At 36.6% G+C, this 15,077-nt stretch overlaps 1 protein-coding gene across 4 annotated transcripts in view; it reads right to left on the bottom strand.

The window, feature by feature from the left end:
• LOC104091823 (uncharacterized) overlaps positions 1–13,698 on the bottom strand; it is a 28,728-nt gene extending 15,030 nt beyond the window's left edge. For 2 of the 4 annotated variants that reach the window (XR_011412864.1, XM_070191952.1), the window contains exons 1-13: positions 13,353–13,698; positions 8,605–8,685; positions 8,382–8,481; positions 8,201–8,285; positions 8,025–8,074; positions 6,739–6,818; positions 6,141–6,200; positions 4,946–5,045; positions 4,772–4,849; positions 935–999; positions 765–833; positions 607–684; positions 432–527 (exon numbers count right to left, since the gene is read on the bottom strand). Coding sequence is in view for 3 of the 4 variants with exons in the window: in XM_070191952.1 (XP_070048053.1) it covers positions 432–527; positions 607–684; positions 765–833; positions 935–999; positions 4,772–4,849; positions 4,946–5,045; positions 6,141–6,200; positions 6,739–6,818; positions 8,025–8,074; positions 8,201–8,285; positions 8,382–8,481; positions 8,605–8,685; positions 13,353–13,397 (987 nt within the window). In the remaining variant the exon portion in view is untranslated. The remainder of the gene's footprint in view (positions 1–431; positions 528–606; positions 685–764; positions 834–934; positions 1,000–4,771; positions 4,850–4,945; positions 5,046–6,140; positions 6,201–6,738; positions 6,819–8,024; positions 8,075–8,200; positions 8,286–8,381; positions 8,482–8,604; positions 8,686–13,352) is intronic. The other 2 variants (XM_033654979.2, XM_070191951.1) reach the window with 1 other exon arrangement.
• Between the last annotated feature and the right edge of the window lie 1,379 nt (positions 13,699–15,077).

The raw sequence follows: 15,077 nt of genomic DNA on the forward strand, positions 1-15,077 counted from the left end.
ATTATAGGAGAGCGCCTTTAAGATTAAGGTTGGTACTTAAGATTTGGGTGCTCTTTGTAGAGAACCATGTTTGTTTGTAAGGTTCTTTACGTGGTATACTATCTTGATTGCAGTGTTTCTCCATATTGTTACAAGAAATTACTCTGTATTATCATTATCAACGAGTATAAAGAGGGAAAAGATTGCCCTCAAATCTTATGTTTGACCAATTCAATTACTGACAAAACAGCAAGCAAAAAGAATATAAAAGAATGATGACCCAACAAAAAATAAGATAAGAATCCAAAGACTACAAGGACAAGCAATTATCAGAAGCTGACAAGATAGTGAACAATTAAATGTCTTCTAAGAAAAGAACAAAGAAATCAATTAATAGCTGCAATGCAAGAGAGGCAAGCATAAAAGAGAGAGGAAACAACAATTTTCTTTACCAAATTTTTCTTTGACTCTGCAGATGTGGAAGGCGACTTCAACTTTCCAAACAAATCCTGAATGAAGGTGCTATCATCTTTTAAGAGAGATACAACCTGTATCAAAACCAAATAATCAGGAGACCATAATAACCACAAGATAGAATATTTTAACTACAGTAAAAGCAAATCTTACAACTGCATTGTTTGCATGGATTATGGAATTAAGGTTTGCAACTGTTGCGTCATCCAACATTCGAGGCAAAATGACATCCTGAATGTTAGTCCCACAAACTATAAGTTTCATTGATAGTACATGGTCTAAAAGGTAAAAAAGAAAAAAAAAAGTATCACCTTCAGATAGCCAACTCGGTATGTTTGATGTATCTTTGAAAGGACTAATGGATCTTTAATAGCTATAGCCTACCACACCCACAAGGGAAACAAGACACTTCAGCAAACATTCCTCAGAGGTACTATTTCAGTAGGAAGGTATGGAGGAGTAGAAAAGAAACATAACATACCTCCTTAAAGACCACATGCTCTTTCAGAAAATTGCGATGATGAACATGAGGAGCATCTGGATCATCTGTTGACCAAAATATGCATCAGGCCATTCCAAAATGAGAACAAGTAAGCAAAGAAAGCTTGAAAACGGCAAAAATATTAACTCATCAAACAGATTATGGTTATCCACATACAAGAAACCCAAATTCACAATCCACAGTGCTATACGCGCATCAAGAATGTCCTTGTTATATACAACTCAAAACACTTCGCCAATAACAATGACAAGCCCTAAAGTGTCCCACTCCAACAACAAATGCGATTGAGTTCAACATTCTAAACTACAACAAAAATAAACAAGGATTGAACCTAAGCACTTGGTCTAGTAAGAGTTTGCAGTTTTCAAAAAGCACATACCAGAAAAGAAAGCAAGGCCAAATCCCGAAACAAGAGGATTAGCAGCATATCTAAAGAGCACCAAATGAAAGACTCAGTCACTCCTTTTTGCAGATAAGTGACTCAGCTACTCAAGTAGAGGAGATAATATAATCAAGGGAAAAAGTTCAGTATTGCCCCTGTACTATTGTAAATAGTATACGTTTGTCCTCCGTTTCATTTTACGTCCAAAATCCACCCTACCGTTAACAAAGTAAGCGGAACTGCCCCTAACCCTAACGGATGGCCAATGTGGCACCTGACCCACTCCATTTTTTCCATGTCAGCTGCCAAGTCACTTATTTACTCAATAAAAAAAATTAAAACATATCCCCCCAACCCCACCCCCTCCGGGCTCCCTACTTCTTCTTCTTCCATGAGTTCTTCATCTTTGCTTCAAATTTTTCAATCCAAACTAGGCCAAGTTTTTCATCAAACTAACTCAAGTTGCAACCATAACTTCTCAACATTAATATTCTCAACAAATTCCAGCTAACACTTTGCTTAAACTTCAGCAAATTAGAATACCCATTTTATGTTCTCAAGCATTCTTACAAATCCTTTAATGGTGATTTTTTTTTTCCAAATCTATAAACATCAGTGTTATTCTTCCCGTTTCAAGCTCCAATTTTTATTTTTTTCACTCGATTTCAGTAGGAAACAAGCAAGAATTTCAGATTCTTGAGTCTTTTTTCAACTTCAAATTTCGGCAACCCAAAAAATGGAGTACAAATTTGTTCTTCACTTAAATCCACGAATTTAATGTTTGATTCACGATTTTAAGCTCCAAACAACAACACCCAGCTGATTTCCTCCATATATAATCAACAAATCGAATTGTCAACTTCAAGTTTTCGACACCCAAAGAACACACCATAATGGGTTTCGAGATTCTCACGACTGAATTTCCAAACTTGAAACAGAGATGAGTGATAGCACCAGTGAATCCAAACAACTTCATAAAGGGTCACAAAATTCTCCAGGACGAACACAGGTGGCCTCAAAACGTTGTGCTTTTTCATAATCATTCAATCAGATAGAGACTTAGGAAAAACTATACCCACAATTTATTTAAGCACAAGATTAGAATGCACGTCTAAACTACTATAGCAACAGCACAATTGAAAATTTAGTAACAACAATTTCAACCATCAAAGACGTAGCATCTGACAAACAAGAGCAGTCGAGAAACTCATGGGCCAGAGATGGAGAAACAGTGAAAGTGTGAGCAACACCAAATCATGGTCAATCACAAGCAATCGACGGAGCATACCAATTTCACAACAGAAAAATCACAGCAGTAGGCTAACGAGCGACGTCCAAAACAACAGGAGCGCCGGAAACTTAGCAGTCACCGTAGTTCGTGTATTCCGGCCAGATTAAGAGAAAAGAAAGGCCACCAAATGACATACCGGTCACATCCGTTCAGATCCGACCAGATCCAAGGGTTTCGGATGGACCTTCAACGAGATGGAGTTTTCCAGTGATAGAGGTTCCACCGTTTTGGTCGCTGCTTTTGTCGTAACTCAAGGAGAAAGAAAGAGAAAGGGAATAGGGTCAAGTGCCACATTGGCCATCCGTTAGGGTTAGGGGCAGTTCCACTTACTTTGTTAACGGTAGGGTGGATTTTGGACGTAAAATGAAACGGAGGACAAACGTATACTATTTACAATCGTACAGGGGCAATAATGAGCTTTTTTCCTATAATCAAACACTAGTTTACCTCGAGCAAATTTTCTACCTTTTCCCTTCTACTTTGTCATCCAATTATCAACCCCCCAAATGCTCTTTAAATCAAATAAAACAACTAACAGCACAATGCATAAAAATTTTGCAACTCAATTGCCAAAACATACATTTGCCATTCACATCTGCAGATTAAATTTTCCACTGAATTTAGGAATGGCAATGGGGCGGGGCGGGACGGGTTTGAGCTTAACCCGCAAAATTTTAACTCGCCCCGCATAGCAGTTTTTTCTATTTTCAACCCACCCCGCCATGCCCCGCAAAGACTCGCCCAGCAATTTTTTTTTTCATTTGTTATTTTTGCTGAAAAAGCACAAGTTTAATATTTTATTTTTTTCAGTTTCCTAAATCCCTCATATGGATCCAACTATTATATTTTTATTTTCAGAAATTATAATATAAAATATAACTTAATTGAAACGCGTAAAAGCTAGAAAATAAACGTGTTGAAAAGCGTAACATCAACATATCGTATACCTAAATTTACATATTAACTTGTACTTGATATATTTCCATATAACAAATATGCACCATAATTATTTTATAACTAGTTTATAATATATAATATGTAAGCTCATATATGTGAACATATACTTTCTGCTTGATTTTATAGTATTTTTCTTTTCTCCGTTTTCAGTAAGAATTATCTCCTAACCAGTTACTTTATAAATACAAGAAAATGACCTCACAAGAATTTCCTATATTCATTTACTAATCTTTTGTCAAAAAAAGACCGTATGTATATAATTAAAAGAACCTTTTTAAGGACATAATACGGATCCCCCTCTTGTAGGCCACCATATGATACCCAAAAACAAAGACAAATGGAAAATAAGTTGATTCAATCACCTATAAATTTAGTGCAGAAAAGTACCAATGTCACAGAGAATTTTCTTCACTATTTTTTTGCCTTATTTGTACGGTCCATAGTGATTTCCATAGAGTAAACCCGCAAGGAACCGCAATAAAACCCGCAACCGCCCCGCATAAGATCAAACCCGCCCCGCCCCGCCCCGCCCCATTTCCATCCCTAACTGAATTGCCAAAACATACATTCACCTAAGATTCATATAGGTGATATTTACTAGTTAGGAATAGGCTTTAAATGTGTTAGATAACTTTTTTCATATATATATATATATATATATATATATATATATATATATAATAATATGAAAAAAGTTATCTAACACTTATATATATATATATATATATATATAAAACTTAATTTCAGTACCACTCTTATTTTATTTTGGCATGATTATGATATGAGTTGAGCTTAAGGAAAGAAGTGAGGATTCATATCGCCGACCCCAACTTTGTTTAAGATTGAGGCGTAGTTGTTGTAGATAAGGAAATTAAAATGAACCATATCGAGTTGAAATTCTAATCATAGAGCTAGCGGCTAACACTCATGCGTAAAAGAAGCAAAATTGGTTACCATATACCGCAACTAAAATGCAAATATAAGTAAGTTGGAAGAAAGGAGCACATCCACTACAGGTCTTCAAGCAATCCTATCTTCTTTTGCCCTTTATCGGTTTTTTTTTTTTTTTTGGGGTGGGGGGAGGAAGAGGTTGGCGATTCAGTATATAATTAAACAATAGAGTTCCATTGGGATCAAAAGAAGTCATTTTAACTAAAAATCGAAAGTAATAAAATCAAAAACTTACATTCAAGACACCCAATAATATCTATTATCAGCTCATCACCAAATATTTTTTCAAAGATCTGAGAGCTATTGAGCATAACTGCAAGAAACCACTTCATGCTGATTAGTTAACACCCACAAAAACAAGCAGAACTATTCACAAAAGAAAAACGGGTGACGAATAGACAATACTAACTGATTCCTCTCACTATTTTGAAAAGAATGTGAAGATTCTCAATGTTCTCCAGATCTTCAGAGATGCTAAATAAATCCATCAGCTTACGGAAAAAATCTTGCTGTGGAAGAAAAAAACCAACTCAGAGTGATTCACCCATGACTCAGAAAACAAGGAAACAAATGAATAAACAAGCAAGTTTAGGATGATCCAAGATCAATGAAAAGAGCGAAACACTTCTCATGTTTTCCCCTTTCTGGGATTTTCTTTTTCTTTTTGATTTTTTTTTTGGGGGGGGGGGGGGGGGGGGCATTTCTCTCGTCTTACATAAATCAGAAACTCCTTGGAGAGTGCACCAACAACTTGAATACAGTATTGCACTTAGCATAAAGGATATCACAAACAGTACAAAGGATTCAAAGGCCTCCAGCTATTCCAAGACTGGTATAAGGATGAAAGAGGCAGGGTGGGAAACTGAGGGGTCACTAGAGATTACGCCGGAGTTACGCCGGCGACGGAAAATTCTGTGCAGATTCCAAAGGAGTCATGGGCCCCTGTTAAGCTACCAGGGCCCAGATTGAATACAGTTTGACGTGGAAGAGGGCTAAAGTGGGAAAAATCAGGGGGGTGAAGAGTGGTTGAGGAAGGAGCCCTGGCAGTACGAAAGACTAAACTGTACATACAACCACCATTTTAAAGGCACTGAAAAGTTTACCACACCTATCAAAATTGATAAGAAATGGACATTGGGCCTAACTCAACCCCAAAAGCAAGCTCGTGAGGTGAGGATTGCCCAAGCCATATAAAGAGATCAAGTCTCCCATCCCTAAGTCGATGTGCGAGACTCAACAAAAAATTTATACCTAACATATGAAAACAAAGGTAACATCCACTCATGGTTCAGTTTCCATTTTTCCAACTTATCTATAACAGATAATTAAGTTCTCATCCAGTTATTGTTAGTGATATCAATAATTGCTTCTAAAAAGGGAAGACCCAACATCTGTATCTTCAAGATAGGTGATGAATATGATAGCGAACAATTCCTAAGCTGACATGCTCGAAGCAGTTTCACAACCATTGCCACTCTTGGCTTCTTTGTTACGAGGGAGATATTACTGATGCTAATATGAGGTCACACAACCCTCATTTTAATGAAGATTTATTGCCCGAAAAGAAATCAAGCTTAGAGAACTGAAAGATTCATGAAGCTCACATCATGCAATATTAGTTCTGTAACACGCAACTGATCAGCAATGCCACTCTCCACAACTGTCTGCAAAACAAACAATAAACAACAAATTTTCAGAAATCAGCAAACAGTATGAAAAGATTTACAGCACTCGAAAGAGTATTGCCTTCGCAAAAAATAAAAGAGAGCTTTACCTATGGTGCATCCCTTATAATGATATTGGCCCTAAACTTTTTACTTTTACAGGCCTTTTTATTTGGTTGGGATGTGGAAGGTACCCAAGGAGAGTGTTAAAGGCCTCGAGGTTGAAACTAACCACAAACCTAATAGACATTCGAACTTTGAGAACAAGTAATTTTTTTAATAATGGTAGTGTTTGGGCGAGCTTGCGCACACCTCAATTATTTATAGGTACTAAATAACTTAGCCACCAAGGCTTAGCAGATGGGAAGAAATCACCTACCAAAGTCTCAAAGAAAAAAAAAACACCAACTTCATTGACCACAAGCCAAACCCTTGGGTGCAACTTTGAGAATAGGTGATCATCAGGGCAATATAAGAAAAAGACATTTGAACTATTTAAGAAGAAAAGAAATACTGGAAGGAGGACATTCAGATAAACCTCAAGTATCTGGCAAAGCGTAGAAAGCTCAACCGGAGGCAACTCCCTCAGGTCACTGTTGACACTATGAAATGTTTCATCTGAAAATAGTAAGGAAAAAAAAGAAAAGAAATAAATAAGTAATATACATAAAACCTTTTTCCGATAGGTACGAAAAATGAGCCAATAGAAACCAACAGTAATTTGTAAAGAGAGCCCAATGACAGGTGTCCTTGAAGTAAGAGTGAAACTATGTGAACCTATTTTTGTAATGCATCGATTTACTATTTCCTTTGTCGTCATACTTATAATTTTACTCTCTTTTTTCCCGAAACAATCAAGACTACAATATCATGAACCCCAGACTCTCCATTGGAGGATCTCTGATATAGGCGGACAGCAGAACATACAGCCTCAATCCCGTTTCACGTGATAGCCCAACTTTATGAGGTCAAGATTATCGATTCGTAAATCCAAGTTATTTCTTGATAAGGTAAAACTTTATTAAATAAAAAGGGTACCAAGATGGTACAAATGCTATTCGTAAATCCAAGCTAATCAATTAATTCAAATTTTTTAAAATGAAATGTGAACGTGAAAAACAAATTTGGTAATAAAAATCTGCGGAAGCTAATTTTTACAAATTTTAAATTAAAAGGGAATACAGTAGTAGCAATACATCTATATGTTCAAAGTAATCCTCGTCAAAATGAACACTTCGCCAAGAAAATAAGGTTAAAGGAAGAGCTCCACCAGTCAGACAACAATATCCACTTTTTTTAATAAATCATTCTGATGCAGGAGTATCTCTCATTGCATCTCCCAACTCAGTCAGAGGATTATATATCGTCAATAACATGTCTCACATACACTCATATCAAAATCATCAACAATGCGCCTCACATAAACTAATCATTGTTCCCAACAGAATAATTGACTCACAATCATAACAATAGCAATTGAAGTGTTTAACAATAGCAACTCAAAAGTATTCGTGGGGAAAATTTTTATACTAAGTGACGACAAATTGCAATTGACTTTCACATTTCCAGTTTGACAATTGAGTTGAGGACCAAAAGTCTTAGCAACCTATGCTAACCAAGAAGATAAAGTTCCATTTCCAACTCAATTAATTGGGAAAAATGGACCGAAATTTTTCAATGTACATACTCCTTATATTTGCATGGGGCCAGAAGTATGACTATCCCGTATCATAATTGCAGCCAAAATTTTAAAAACTCAGAATCATGGGAGCTCAACAATATTCTGTTTTTCAAGAGTATAAAATGATTACGTTAAAGACTTACTGTTAAGACTACTGAAGTGCATATTCCTTTGCACAGTACATATATGGTCCCTACAAAGCAAAAAAAGACATAAGATGTTATTTGCTGATGTTTCTAACAGCTTCTAAAAAACAAGGAGGGAAGTATAACCAAACAAAAAGGAGATAAATGTAAAAATTTATTTTCCAAAAACTTGCCATATATAGGAGCAACCAGTCGTCTCTTGAAAGCTAAGAGCTAGTTCAGTTGAATACTCTGGATCCCTCCAAGAAATAATTGTATCTGAATAGAAGAATATTTTATTCTGAAACTGAATAACAACATAATAGAATTCATAGAAGGGGAGAAAGGGGACAAAACTATGGAGCTTGAGGATACCTTCTTGCTTCCGATAGATATCCTCTGCACTAATACGGTGCAGAAGCAAAGTCTCGTTATCATCTTCATCAAGTACAAGCAATCCTAGTTCTTCCGATCTCTGCATCAGCATCCACAATCAGAAGCAATAAATTAACCCTCTCAATCGGTTCATATGAATCATTTTTTGACAAAACAAGCAAAATGGTATAAACTGAACATCAAACATTCTACTAAAACTCACCTCTATATAATCCACAGTTACATGCCCTGTTCCTTGATCATCCCATTTTCCATCGTCATTAAGACGATAGACCTTTACACGCTGCAACATAGATGGGACAAGGTTAATCTTACAAAATTGAATTAATACGAGAAAGTAAGAAAGACCAACTGCAAGGCCAAATATATTAGTAGGCAAAGCTGCTTAGGAATGTTCATCAGCCTGTAAAGAAATCATAGTTGGGAAAGGGCAGGAAGGTTCTTCTTTGTTTTTTGTTTTGTGGGAGGTGAGAGGCAAGGTAGGTTCTCATAAAAAATACAGAGATAAAGATACAAGAATGTAAAAGAAAATCTACATTGAGTACAGAAAAGCGCACAGAACAAAAAGATGCTACAACCTGCACAAGTATTCCAAAACCTCCTGCACACCGGAATTGCAGAGGAAGTTTCAGCTGGTAACGACAAACCAAACACAGTTCCACTCATGTAACCAATTTGCGTTTTAAACAACTTTAATATATCTTTTTAAATTAAAAAAGAAGTGATAGATCTTTTCATTTCTGCACAAAACTGGACAGAGTTTTCCCCCCCGTAGATTCCCCTGATAGTTATTTGAACTTTGTTACCTCCTTAGTATTAGCCTCAACATCTGTATTGGAGCTAGCATTATACCTTTTTTGCTATAAATCTGCTGTAACTATTATGCATCTTCTTGATGCCAGCAATCAAATCAATTGTTTCATCAAAATAAACTGGACAGAGTTTAATACCAATATCTTTTATTTTTTATTTTTAGAAAATGTAATTGCAGTTTATAAGTTATAACCCAATATCACATCCAAAAGAATAAGATTACTTGCTATGCGACAAATATCAGATGGTAAAGTCACTGGTAATAAGAATAGGAAGTGCAATAACATCTATTTTTTTCAAAGGACTAGCGCAGCAATGCCAAGATACTATCCTACATCGGAATAAGTTCATCTCCAATGACATCTCGACTGATGCAATCCATTACCAATCTGCAAACTCTATACTAAACTTCGTTCTTAATATCCAATATGTTGATTCACTTATCAAAAAAAATATCCAATATGTTGATTGACAAACCAATGATGTTGCGTACCAATCAGTTAGAGTAAGATATGTAGATCGTCTATATTCGTTGGCTCATCAATACTAAATAAAATTCCTTTTAAGAAACGTTGGCCCTCTACATCAATCTCAACTACTTGGTATCACCTTTATAGATTCTTTAATAAATGGTATTCTACTCTAAGCTAAGTTTGCATCAATTCCAAGAGATTTTAGGCCTTCTGAGACAACTTACAATGTGTGATCTTAGGTCTTCTTTGTCTTCATTTATTACCTTTTTAAACAAGTAACGAAAAGTTTGCCTCCTTTTTACCTTCAACCATCATATTCTTAAATACCTACCAACCAATGGATGTGGAAATCTATGCAAGATATGACCAAACAATCTCGAGTGACCTTCTCCAATGTTTCCTCTATATTCGCTTTTTGCATCCTCTACTAGATGCGTACATTTTTAATATTCTTTGTTGATAAATAAGAAGACAGCACAAAAGTTCACGTTGTCGATAAAGGATCATTTCTAATATTGTACGGACTTGTACCATTGCACGCCTATCTTCTTTTTCTGTTTTGATAAGTAGGTAAAATTTTATTAATGTAAACAGACGAGCAATAAGCTAATGGTGGACATTACATAATAGGAGGCCCCTTTATAAAAATACAGATCTTAACATCTGCATATTTACAACATTCATCTTGTGGATATATTGGACCTTGGAGGTCCAACATTTACTCTCATGCAACATTGCTGGTCTCATAAGTGTTTTACAAACTTGCATTTCATGTAGTTAGATATTTTTTTGCCATATAGTAGTCTTGTAACACTCCTCCATTTTTTTTTATTTGCACCGGGTGTCCGAGTCTCTTTGAGCCCCGACTACTCCCGGGGGTGCACGGGCCCTCGGCAAGGAGTTTCCCGCAAGTGCACCACGGTTAATTCAGGTTTTACCCAGTCCGATGGCCCTCAGAAATTGTTTGCACCCAGTGGGTTTCGAACTTGAGACCTTGAAAGGGAGCAAACCCCAAGGCTCAAGTCAATTGCCACCAGGCCAACACCCCTCCATTTCAACCATCTTATTCCAATTCAATGTGCTACATCTTCATCTATGATCCATCATACTATTCTTCAGGAAGACTGAGTCCACATATTTAGGTTGTCTGCATTTACGCACTAACAATCCTAAATAATCTCATTTCACAATCATTTTTCTGATTGGAATTAAACTTGTACTGGATATATTTTTTTGGAGAGTTTTTAGATGGAGCTTGTTTAACACAAAACAACCTCATCAGAATGCTTTCCGCTAGCTAACAAGTGATGTATTTGTCAATCCAAATCAAAAAGTATTAATTTATATATTCCTCCACTGTGAAGTTGCAGCAGACCTATGGAGCATGTTTTTCACTATTTTCGGACTAAATGGGTTATGCGTTAGAGATGCCTGCGAGAACTGAAATACAAGATCTGGAAAATGGTGCCTACGAGTATTCTTAGGTATATGTTTTGATGGAATCTCAGCTTCAAGCTACTCCCTGAAGGTTAGCTGTGCTTAATGAAATTAGCCGGATTAACCTTTCCCCTGTAAATAACACTGATCAATTTTTGGATTTTGTCCGCTCCTTAATCTTATTAGTCTCTCCTTAATATTTGGGCTCACTCAATCTCAATTTCGTAAATTTTGCATCTGCTAGATGGTTTTTGATGATAGAAACTTACTTCAGAAAAAAATAGTATCTTATTCTACTTACCCTAAAATCCTCACACAGTAAAGTGCTTCTCAGTTCAAACTTTTGGCTGAATCCCCACTAATTTAACATTAATCTAATATCAAACTAACTTCAAAAGGTCCGTTGAAGCAACAATAACACATCTACACAAATACTCAACACTAGCAAGCCAAACTTGTTCAATTTACGCCCTCTTTCACCCCCTAACACTATTTAACTCATAGACAAAAAGGTATAGTATGCTGAATATTGTGTGTCACTATTAAGACTAAAGTAGCTTTGTGCTTTTTCACATTAAGTTTGCTTGCATGTGCCCTCAATAATCTAGCAAGATTCGTGATGTGATTGTTCACAAGTTTTTCAACTCTTGCATATGAGATCCATTGAGATACAAAGCTAACCATCAACGCCAACTCAAGCTTATAGCTAAATTAGAAGCTTGTGTATCATATTGTAGCAAATCTTAGGTCACTCAAAATTTTGTAAATTCATACTTCAACATCATCCGAAGATCGATTAGGTCTCTCTTATATTTTCCATATCCCAATTTCCTTATCTCAAGAGCAAGTTTTATCCATCAATACGAAATATCCATCTCACTTTCCAAATCACAGGAAAAATCTAATTGCAGACCAAGTTTGAAACTTGTGCTTAAGACTTTTATAACTTAAAGAGGACATTCTTAGACTCCCTAAGAACCAGAAGAGTTAAAACAAGTTCACTCAAATCAAACCAGCTCTGTTTCACCTGAATGCTTTTTGGAGAAATCTTATTTTTCTTTGGTGCATATGACATTTCCAGGCACATGCATATGTTTCCCGTCCCAAGGGGGCTAAACCATTAACTGATATTTTCTCTATTTTTCTTTCTTCTACAAAAAAGTGCAAAAGTTGCAATTTAGGAAAACAATTAAGTAAATGATTTTCTCCAAAAAATGCCAAAAGATGAGTGCTAGAAACATCTGGTACTCAACCTATTAAAAATTAAGAAGTTGAAAAATTCATCAATATGACGACAAGTGGCTGCCTCACCCTACGGCCTACACAGATTACACAAAAGAGGAAGCAAAAACAACTAAGCACCAGAAACAACTATAAAGCAAGAGCTCTTCCAATTAGATATAAAATCATAAGTTTCCCTTGGCGCCAACCAAAAGAGCCTGATTTTTTTAATTCTAACATACAAATCAACAATACAGGTCCAGCGTCAGTTAGGATTGATCAGTACCCAGAAGACATAAATTAGTCTAATATAAACTGTAGAAGGCTGGATAACCAGAGCATAAATTACAAACCCAGGGCAGGGCTGAATAATCAGAGCATAAATTACAAAACCCACAAGAATTTAACAGTATAACAAAGCAAGTATAGAAGACTTTTTTTATGACGGCAGTGTTCGGGCAAGCTCTCGCACACCTCAGCTATTCCACCGGGTATCTGCTACCTCCCCCTAACACATATACCGGGTAAGGCCCACAAAGAACATAGAAGACATACTGTGCCACTTAGCACTACAAAGTACCTTCTAAAAGCAGGGTCATAGCTAGCTCTTCGATTATGGATTCAGCCAAACCCAGGTTTTGTTACAAACCCTGTATTTGTCTTAAGAACTCTATTGGATATATATAAATTATTAAAACCCAAAAGGACCCGAATCCAAAAGCTTCAAATCCTGGCTCCGCCTCTGTCTACAAGGAAACTGAACCGAAATATAAATACTCGGACAAACAGTGTGCAGAATTCCCAGTAAATATCCATTTTTTTAGCTCAGCGAATAGTTAATATAGTCAAAATATAGTGAATATTCAACCCCAACTAGTTCGGGATAACCACGTAATCACTTGTGTAATATAATAATTCTAAAGAAAAAACAATCACTGTGAAATTAGTGCTGGGGTTAATGCAAAGGTGCGACTTTTTTGGAGTGAATTTAAGAAACGGAGCTAACCTGCATCGGATTATTAGTTCCTGTAGACTTCTCTTGAGCGCCCATGGAAACTTCTAGAAGCCAAAATTCACTGCGCCAGTAGTGTAGATTGGATAACGAGGAACGATAACTAGGGTTTTTGAGTGGGCAAAAAAAGGGGAGATAAAAAAGAGGAAGAAGAGGAAGTATTTGAGGTTTTTTTGAGGTATAAAAAAATTGGGGAATCAATTCAAAACCCTAACCGCCATTGAAATTATTTTGCTGAGTGAATTGAATCTTCTATGCTTCTCTCTCTCTCTCTCTTCTTTCTCTCTCTCTTCTCTCTTTCGTTTTTATTCTCTCGTTTTTCTGAAGTGTTTTTACGTGGCCCGACCTTTGGAACACAGAAGCAGTACATTGGTTGGTTATTAAATGCCTTTATTACCCTTCATTTGCATGAAAATACCGGAGTATGCCACTGCTGTCTAGGAAGAGGAATATTTATTTCACCTACTCTATTTTTTTTTAACCTTTTAAAAATTAATTAATTCGACTAATTTAGATTTGCACCGAATAAATACACAATAAAAATTTTATTCACAAGGATTATTTATTTCAAGTTGAACAGGACCAAGACATAATACTTGGAGTGTAAATTTAGTGGCGAGACTCAAGGAGGGGAATGGGAGGTGAGGCTGGACTAGCAAGTCATCCCTAGGAGAGTAAGTTTTAAGTACATTGGGTCTATTATTCAGAGGATGGGGAGATTGATAAAGATGTCACATATCGTATTGGGTGGGATGGATGAAATGGAGACTCGCTTCCGGTGTTTTGTGTGACAAGAAGGTGCCACCGAAACTTAAGGGTAAGTTCTACAAAGTGGTGGTCAGACCAACGATGTTGTATGAGGCTGAGTGTTGGCCAGTCAAGATCGCTCATATCCAGAAAATAAAGGTAGCAGAGATGAGGATGTTGAGATGGATGTGTGGGCACACCAGGTTAGATAGGATCATAAATGAGGTTATTTGCGACAAGGTGGGTGTGGCCCCTATTGAGGACAGGATGCGGGAAGCGCGGCTTAGGTGATTTGGCCATGTGAGGAGGAGGAGTACGGACTCCCCGGTGAGGAGGTGTGAGAGGTTGACATTGGAGGGCCTACGGAGAGGTAAGAGGTAGGCCAAAGAAGAGGGGAGCGGTGATTAGGCAAGACATGGCGCAGGTTCAACTGATCGAGGACATGACCCTTGATATGAAGGTATGGAGGTCGAGGAGGGTAGTAGAGTAGGTAGTCTAGAGTGTTCATAACAGTAGTATTGGCACGCAGTCTCGCTTTCTGTTGGTAGTAGTTTTTTATGACTAACCGTTATTTTTTTTCATTGTTGATCACCTTATTATCTTGTTATTTTTATTCTGCTTTTATATGGCTTTTTGGTACTGTCCCTTCTTGTCTATATTTTCATTAATGTGATGCTTATACTTTCCTGAGCCGAGGGTCTATTGGAAACGGCCTCTCAATCCTCATAAGATAGGGGTAAGGTCTGCGTACACACTATCCTCCCCAGACCTCATGATATGGGATAATACTGGGTATGTTATTGTTGTGTTGTTTGATTATTTATATCAAATAAATAAATACATATATTTCTTTCACTTACTTATATTTCACTACATTAAATCACTTAATCATGACAAGCTTGTATAGTTTGACGTAAATATTAGTACAAGAATGCCCTCTCTTAATAGGTTTTGTTGGAATAATTGGAAACA

This window comes from Nicotiana tomentosiformis, chromosome 12, assembly GCF_000390325.3.
Source record: "Nicotiana tomentosiformis chromosome 12, ASM39032v3, whole genome shotgun sequence".
Taxonomy (NCBI): domain Eukaryota; kingdom Viridiplantae; phylum Streptophyta; class Magnoliopsida; order Solanales; family Solanaceae; genus Nicotiana; species Nicotiana tomentosiformis.